The sequence below is a fragment of the Ostrinia nubilalis genome, chromosome 25 (assembly GCF_963855985.1).
Source record: "Ostrinia nubilalis chromosome 25, ilOstNubi1.1, whole genome shotgun sequence".
In the NCBI taxonomy this organism is placed as follows: domain Eukaryota; kingdom Metazoa; phylum Arthropoda; class Insecta; order Lepidoptera; family Crambidae; genus Ostrinia; species Ostrinia nubilalis.
In genome coordinates, this window is record NC_087112.1 from 25,912 (window position 1) to 35,105 (window position 9,194).

The window sequence follows — 9,194 nt, forward strand, 5'->3', positions numbered from 1 at the left end:
GATCTCCGGGGATTACCATCCAGCTCGTTACGATGTGGGACTACCGAAGATCTCCTTGTTTTAAAAGAGTTAGGTTAGGCAGTATATTCATTGGTCCTTAAACTTCTAAATTTAGACTCCAAATTGCACATTAATTATTTCGGCAAATAATTTAAATTTAAAAGTCAATAATTAACACCCCCATTAACAATAGACAAATTGGAGTCAATTTCATGAGTAAATTGAACAATTTGATGATAATAAAATAACTCAAAAATACGAACACAATAATTAAGTAAAACAACACAGGAAACGGCACAAATAGTAAAATGTTGAAATCGTATTATTAGAATACGATTACACAACATTTTAAGTGTAATGTAACCTGCTCACAAATCTCATTTGATCAAAATTTTTAGAAAACTTAGTAAAATTCGGAAAATTAACATTAGAATAGTAAAAAGTACATAAAGTAAACAAAAATTAGATAAACATGTAAATTAACAAGATAAAAGTAAAAATAGCAAATTGGAGAAACTTTTCATAGCGAACAAAACAAAAAGAAAACCAAACAGAAGAAAATAACCAAACAACTAATTTTTAACTATCAAACACCATAGCAAACAATTGAAGAAACATATTAAGAAAGGCTCTGGTGACCATGCTAGAGGTAAATAGAAAAAAAAAAAAAAAAAAAAAAAAAAAAAAAAAAAAAAAAAAAAAACCTAACCTAACCTAACCTAACCTAACCTAACCTAACCTAACCTAACCTAACCTAACCTAACCTAACCTAACCTAACCTAACCTAACCTAACCTAACCTAACCTAACCTAACCTAACCTAACCTAACCTAACCTAACCTAACCTAACCTAACCTAACCCAACTCAAATTTTCTTCAAAATTTAAACGCACCCCCACTTTATATACATCAAATTGTGCGTAATATTTTTAGTAAACACCCTCGTGACGTTAGACACGCGAAAAATCGATTTTCGTGGAAATTTTCGACTTTTCAAATTTTTAATATTGACTTAGAATATTTTCATACAAAAATTTACAACTTTGGTATTTTTGGTCCGTTTTTCAAAATTTTTTCGCTTTAATAGACTCACCCCTTTCGGCTTAGCACTCCCCTGACGTTCGATTGATATCGTTCCATACTAAAACTTGCTTTTTTGGCGGATTTTAGGATTTCTGAAACGGTTTTTGGACGTCTTTTTCAAAATTTTTCAGGGCGACCCCAGGCGTTGACCGTCTTATTTTGTCCGTCTCGACGAGCCCTATCCGTGGACACCTCATTTGTTGCGATCCGACGCATACAAATCGAAAAATTTGCCCGCCCACCCACCCTTTGGTCATTTACTAAGTAGACTTTTTGGATTTGACCAAAAATTATTATTTTCGTTTTGGGTTGTATTGGCCAGGGTCATCACTGAGGGACAGTTTGACGAAATTTGAGTTTAGTTTAAGGTTCAATTTAGGTCTTATTTGACAAATAATTTAATTTATACATTTTATAATTTTATTGTGACCGCTCCTGACTGCGACGTTGTGGCTCCCGGTATCTGAAAAGTAAATTAACGCATTATAATATATTTTAAGAAGACAAACTTAGTAACTTACCGGGTGCTGCGACGGCTGCATACTTGCTCGGGATCTGAAACGGAAAAAGCACTTTTTAACAAATTTTATATTATTTAATTTATATACAACTTTATACAACTTTTACAAACCTTTATTTTAACTAGTATTTTTACTTTACGCGGTCATAAAGACCTGAATTGTTTTATTTTACTCACTGACGCGTACCTCTAGCGAAATTATGTTTGGATTCAGAACACCAGCCAAGAGGGTCAGTGACACCAACCAACAGAAGTCTCCTGATTCCCCGCCAATCAGAAGACCGGGTAAGGTGAGACGCAGCGTCGGGGAGTGGGAGGCGGGGAAAGCTGGGCTTTCTTCCGCATCCGACTCAACCCCGCCGCGAGCTGAACCACCGAAGGCTCCAAAGAAGCCCGCGCCGTTGCGCCGAGCTTCTGTGGAGGCTTCGGTGAACTCACCTAAAACCCCCACTGCCACTGTCACCAGAGACAGGACAGCCGAAGCCAGAGCCTCCCTTCAGAAGGCCAAGGTGAGCCTTGGCACCGCTCGCAACCTGAGGGGCGACATCAAGACCACCGTCGTAGAGGCTCTGGATCGGCTGTACCAGCTCGTTAAGGAGTCGGAAACGGACAGGAAGGGGAAGGCTCCCAGCAAGAGCATGGTTGAGCCTGAACCTGAAAAGGAGAAGGAAAAGGATAGGGAAGAGGAAAAGAGAGTGGACGAGGATCGGATAGTGGCAGAAATACGGGAAAACAGGAGACTTTTGTTGGAAAGTAACATTAAAATAGAAGCTATGAAGGAAGAGATCGAAAAGCAGCGGAGTTCCTTAGAAAAGACATCATATGCTAGCGTGGCGGCTTCCGTGCCCAACCAGCAGCGTCCAGTCAGGTCGGCCCTCCACTCCGTCGTCGTCTCATCAAAGGATGTGATGGAGACGGGAGAGGAGGTGCTGCGGAAGGTCAGGGAAGCCGTCAACGCTAAGGAAGGATGGGTCCGAGTGGAAAAAATACGCAAAGCTAAAAATGCCAAGATTATCATGGGCTGTGGAAGCGAGGAAGAGAGACAGAAAGTTAAGGAAAGGATTGCGGGCACGGGTGGCCTCCTCATCGCGGAGGACATGAAAAATAAAGACCCGCTCCTGGTGCTCAAGGACGTCCTGTTGCTGAATAGCGATGCGGACGTTCTGAAGGCACTAAGGATGCAGAACGGGAGTATTTTCCGTGACCTCCGCGAGGGGGAGGACCGTGTCACAATCCGGTATAAGAAAAAGGCAAGGAACCCGCACACAAACCATATTGTAGTGAGCGTTTCCCCGATGGTTTGGAAGAGAGCAAACGAGGCGGGATCCGTGCATATCGATCTACAGCACATCAGAGTGGCCGACCAATCACCGCTGGTGCAGTGCACAAAGTGTTTGGGATACGGCCACAGTAGACGATTTTGCACGGAGCCCGCCGACGTTTGCAGCCACTGTGGGGGGCCGCACTTCAGCACCGACTGCGCCGAGAAGCTCGCTGGTGGGGCACCATCGTGCAAGAACTGCCAGCGAGCCAAAGCGGAGCATGTCGCACACAATGCATTTAGCAGCGACTGCCCAGTGCGCAGGCGGTGGGATGCGCTGGCCAGGTCCACAGTGGCATATTGCTAAAGTTGTCCCGGGGATCACCAACCAGCTCACGATCTATCGATCAACAAAATTCCTTTTAAAATACGTTAGGTGGTTAGGTATTAGTTGGTCACTATTAAAATTCAAAATTAAACACTCCAATAAAACTCTTTCGGCAGATAAACCCCCACATAGTATTATTCAAAATTCAAAATTACCACCTCAAGTCATAGCACAAACCGGAGTCAATTTGATGATCAAACTGAACCGTTTTAATGACAAAATTGGATAGCAAAGAAAATGTTGACTCAATATTATGATAATATAGAAAATCAACATTTTAGCACAAAATCCGATAGCAAACAAATTTGGAAATAAAACATTTTAGCAAATTAAAAATATACATTGAACATAATAAAACAGGTAACAAGGAACATATATAAAATAGCAGAAAAATAAATAGCAAACACAAAATTTAGAAACAAGAAAACAGTATTATTTCGAAAATTCAAAACATCTAAATTAAAACAGCACATTGGAGAATCTTTACAAAAGAAAACATAAATTAAAAAGAAAATTAAGAAACGCAAAAACTCACACAACTAACTTTAAAACCCTAAACAACACAGTAAACAAATGAACCAAACATAATACAAAAGGCTCTGATAAGCAAACGTCAGAGGTACAAAGAAAAAAAAAAAAAAAAAAAAAAAAAAAAAAAAAAAAAAAAAAAAAAAAACCTAACCTAACCTAACCTAACCTAACCTAACCTAACCTAACCTAACCTAACCTAACCTAACCTAACCTAACCTAACCTAACCTAACCTAACCTAACCTAACCTAACCTAACCTAACCTAACCTAACCTAACCTAACCTAACCTAACCTAACCTAACCTAACCTAACCTAACCTAACCTAACCTAACCTAACCTAACCTAACCTAACCTAACCTAACCTAACCTAACCTAACCTAACCTAACCTAACCTAACCTAACCTAACCTAACCTAACCTAACCTAACCTAACCTAACCTAACCTAACCTAACCAGTACTCGCCTCCTAGCGACACGAAACGCTAACAGCTCCGCGTTAAAAATTCGCAAAAATAGGCTAAAGTGCTCAAAACTCCCTTCCGTGTGTGTAAAGTGACAGTGCAGTGCCTGACTCACCAGGATTCATGTGGGCAAACCTGTATCCCTAAGGACTTCGGAGATACAGGACCTTAAAGTCCCGGTGAAATAACATCTCAGCGGTGAGTCACTTTCACACAAACTTTTCACCATCGTATTGTCCACATCTTCCCCTTTCATCTGACGGGTCGATCAGGACAATCGGTGCATCCCAGCGGGCGTGAGGGACGTCTGAAGGTACCCAATTTCCCATACAATTGGCGTGACCCCGGGCTCGAGGCAGACACGTGCCGCCAGACTGGCGCCACTGTCCATAACCTACCTCAACACAGCCACACCTGAAGACGCCGGAGAGGGACCGAGGAATCCGGAGTACCAGCGCTGAAGACAGGCAACACAGGCTGGAAGGTACTCCAGGGAACTCCTGAACGGTACGTCGTAGAGAGCTCGTTCCAGGACTCTTCGCGTCGGGACACCAGGACCTTCCCACACCCTCGGACACCCCCTCACCCTCCACCCCCACCCTCACCCCCCACCCCTCACCTCACCCCCCTAACTTTCCCACCCCTTCTATAAGTCTTATAGGGCCACCCCTATAAGACCATCCCCCCTTACCAACCCACCCCTGACCCCCCACCACTGACCCCCCCCCCCCCTCACCCCCTCAGCCTCCCCGCGAGACCCCCCCCCCCCCGCCCCCCCCCTCACCCCCTCAGCCTCCCCGCGAGACCCCCCCCCCCCCCCCCCCGAAAAAACCCTACCTCACCCCCTCATCTCGATATCTCGGCCATTTTTGGAGCTAGAGAGTCGTGCTTGGGCTCGTTTGAATCGTCTCAAAAAATCTGAGCGATTGGCCCCTAGGGTTTTTCAAATTTCCCCCTCCTTCCCTAATAAAAATCATCACAACCCCTAAAAACCTACATTAGACGTAAGATAGCATAAGTAGAATATAAGTAAATAGTATTAAGAATACAAAATTATAATTATAAATAAACAAATAATATAACTTGACATACTTTCCCAAAAAATTTATATTAATAATTAATTTAACTCAATTTTGACATATAATAAATAACTAACAACTAACACACCATGTCGTCGTCGTCGTCTTCAACTTCAAAACCCACACAGGCCCCCACAACATCTCGGGGAAAAACAGTGGGTGACAAGACTGACACAAAGGCGCCGGCACCCCCTCCGGGCTCTCCTCTAGATGGCAACACAACCATCACAGAGAGTGAGACGTCACGGATCCCCTCCCACACCCCAACTGCCTCAACCGGGCAGACCCCCCCCCCGGGGGCCGCAAGGCCCCCACACCCCCCCCCACCTCCCCCCTCCCCCATCGGGTCAATGACCCCCTCATCCCCCCCTTCCGGGTCAGCAAAGAGGTCCGAGGCCCCCTTTGCTGACCCCAAAAATCCCACCCCAAAAACCCCCACCCCTCCACCCAAGAAGAAAACATTAACACTCACTTTTGACAAAAAAACAACAACTTCACAAACAACAAAAACAGAAGAAATCTCTCCCATGTCAGAGAGCTCAAATAAGACAACAACCACAAAACACCCAGGAAGGATACAGAAAAAAAGGTATGCAGCGCCAAGGAAAGGAGACCCTAAACTTGGCAAAAGCATAGCCTTACTACAGGATCTAGGAAAGAAAACGTCCACAGGTGGCCTACGCAGAGCGGTTACCATCAAGAATGCTCAAACAAGCGCGAGAATGGCCGCCGCAGACGACAACAGAGACCTCGCAGAAGTATCCTTCCAAGGAGACTCACCAACCAAACCAAAGCCGGACGAGGACACCACACCACCAGTAACACCAACGTCCACAACGGGACTGTTGTCGTCGCCAGAACTGGAGGTGAAGGAGCCAGAACCCGAGGGACCCGCACCCACTGCTCAACACTCCACTCCGACATCATCGCCACGAGTCGACCACTACAGCATCGTTGTGTCCACAACACCAGTCGAGACACCGCAATGCGAGGACGAGGACGACTTCGATGAAAGGATCTCGGAGATAGACCAGGAGCTATCAGACCTGGGAGTCTGGGAGCACACAGAGGGACTCTCGGAGGATGACGCCTCCGAAACTGGAAGTGACGGCGGACGACCGAGTTTTCTCCCCCCCATCGGACAACGAACGGCAGTAAGTAAAGATCTCGCAACCGAGAGAGCCCGCGAAGTCATGATGGAGGGTAAAACAGCACTAGAGAAGCCCCGAAACTTGGACAAAAAGGTGAAGGCGATCGCTGTAAACGCCCTCAGCGACCTATATGAACTCGTGTTGGCCCTGGCGGACTCCAGACAAAGGCATCGCCTTAACCTGGAAATTGAAAAGACCAGGTCCGCAAAGGAATTAGCAAGGGTAGAGAGGGAGCACGCAAAGACACTGAGCTCTCTCCAAAAAGAGTTTGCCGAAGCTATGCAAAAGGGAAGTGCAGACCACCAACGCACCCATACATCTGTGGACAAGGTCCAGGGCTGGCTTGACTTTGAGATGGACGGATTGTTCAAGACAGTCCAAGCCATCCACGCGGAGGTCAGGTCGGCCCGCGCGCAAGCCTCAGTCCCACCCCCAAAACCATCGGCAAACTCCACGGAACCCAAGCAGTACCCGGCACAGGACTACGGCGCGGTCCTAAAAGAAATATCGGACAAAGTAACCTCATTGGCGACGGAACTCCACTACATCAAGGAGGACTCAAAAGCAGCCAAGACAATCCGATATAGCCCACCATCAAGCCCCGAGCAGTGCCCCCAACCAACATCAGATGCTACCGCCCTTGAGGGAATAAGAGGAGACCTCCGACGAATTGAGGACTCCATCAGCCTCCTCAAGGCTAGCATCGAGGCCAAATCGACCCCAAAGCGGGAAGACATCAAAACGGACCTGAAGGAGGCACTGGCACCACTAACGGGCAAAGCCAAGGAAATCGCTGAGGGCGTAGAGGAGCTAAAGGACATAACCTACGCCGGGAACGGTCCTCAACCTGCGGGGGCTCTTGGATTGGGTGCTGAAATGGCCCTCACCGACACGACTGCTCAATTGGAGGACCTCATCAATCCACTAAGGGCGGACGTGGCTGAGGCGGCGAGCCAGAGCAGGACCTTGAAGGAGACCCTCGTGTGGTTCAACTCGGCCCACAAAGACAAGCAGACGCGGCCCGTGAACGAAGTCGCACAATCAAAATCATACGCAGCGGTACTTAAAACACAACCACCCAAGAAGCCGAACCACGCAATAATAGTTTCCAGTACTGATCCCACAAACACCGGGGACAAAGTACTGGCAGCTATTAGAGACACGCTAGATTTCAAAACAACTGGAATCACGGTGGAACGCGTGCGCAAGGCCAAAAACAGCAAGGTGGTGCTTACCTGCGACACAGGAGACAATATTAAAAAAATTAGCACCCAAATTTCTAAAAATAAAAACCTCATAGTCAAAGAGGCAAAAGCGTCTAATCCTCTCATAAAAATTAAAAATATCTTGGCATACCATACGGATGAGGAACTGGTAGAAAACCTTAAGGCCCAAAACAAAAAAGTCTTTGCAGACTTGGCCAAGGAAGACCGATTCGTAAAGGTACGCTACAGAAAAAGAGCGAGAAACGTACACCAGTGTCATCCGGTGCTGGAAGTGTCCCCCAAGTTGCACAGCAGAATACTCGAGGCGGGAGTTTTACACATCGGTCTCGAGCGAGGGTCAGTAGAAGATCAGTCGCCCCTCATACAATGCTCCAAGTGCCTAGGCTTCGGTCACACCAAGGCACTTTGCAAGGAAAAGGAGCAGCTATGCAACTTCTGTGGAGAAAACCACGCATGGCAAGATTGCCCGAACAGAGCGGCAGGTAATCCACCGAAGTGCAGAAACTGCACCAATTCTAAGAGGGACAACCCAGAAACACCACCCCACATGGCATATAGTGATATATGCCCTGAGCGACAAACGTGGGACCGGATAGCACGTTCCAAAACGGCATACTGCTAAGGGCGCCACAAACTCCCAAGGGCAGTCTCCTAGAAGAGAAGACGGACACACGAGGCTTACAATGATCCAAGCCAACCTCCAACGCTCCAAACAAGCCACCGCCGAACTCCTCAAAGCAGCCGAGGACATGAAAGCAGCCATAGCTCTAGTCCAGGAACCATACGTTGGCTCTACAGGGACTATGAAGCTCCCAAAGGGCACACAGGTCATCCAGTGCACCATCAACCGGCAGAAACCTGTCAAAGCGGCGATACTTATTTTCAGTGACAAGCTGAGGGTAATTCATGACCCACAGCTTGTGACAGAAACTGAGGCAGCAGTGCTTTTACAGGCAGGCAAAACGAGCATAGGAGTCGTGTCAGTCTACTACGAAGGAGACAAAGACATAGAGCCCTACTTAAGACGCACAAAGGCGGTATGCCAGAAATTAAATTCTCAACACATCTTGATAGGAGGAGACGTAAACGCCTGGAGCCACTGGTGGGGAAGCAGATCCAACGACGACAGAGGAGAGGCATACTGTTCCTTTCTGAACGAAATGGATCTCCATGTACTCAACGTCGGCGACACCCCAACTTTCGAAGAGTACAGGAGGGGCAAGCTGTGCACTAGTATCGTAGACGTGACAGCTTGCTCCACCGGTATACTAGGGAAAATAAAAGAGTGGAAGGTGGATAGAACCCTGACAACATCGGACCACAATGCCATCACATTCAGTCTGGTACTGGGAGAAACACTACAACCTTGTGTTCGTAGCTCCACCAGACAATACAACACCAAGAAGGCAAAATGGACCGAGTTCAGAAGCCAACTACTCAAATCCTTAGAGTCGCACAACATCAGCGAAGAAAGAATAAGGGAGGTCGCGGACGGGG

At 46.7% G+C, this 9,194-nt stretch overlaps 1 protein-coding gene across 1 annotated transcript; it reads left to right on the top strand.

Moving 5' to 3' along the window:
* The first annotated feature begins 5,409 nt into the window (after positions 1–5,409).
* Positions 5,410–8,319, top strand: LOC135084044 (neurofilament heavy polypeptide-like). The gene has a single exon (XM_063978787.1). It carries the CDS (start codon positions 5,410–5,412, stop codon positions 8,317–8,319), a length of 2,910 nt encoding a protein of 969 aa, XP_063834857.1.
* The last annotated feature ends 875 nt before the right edge of the window (positions 8,320–9,194 follow it).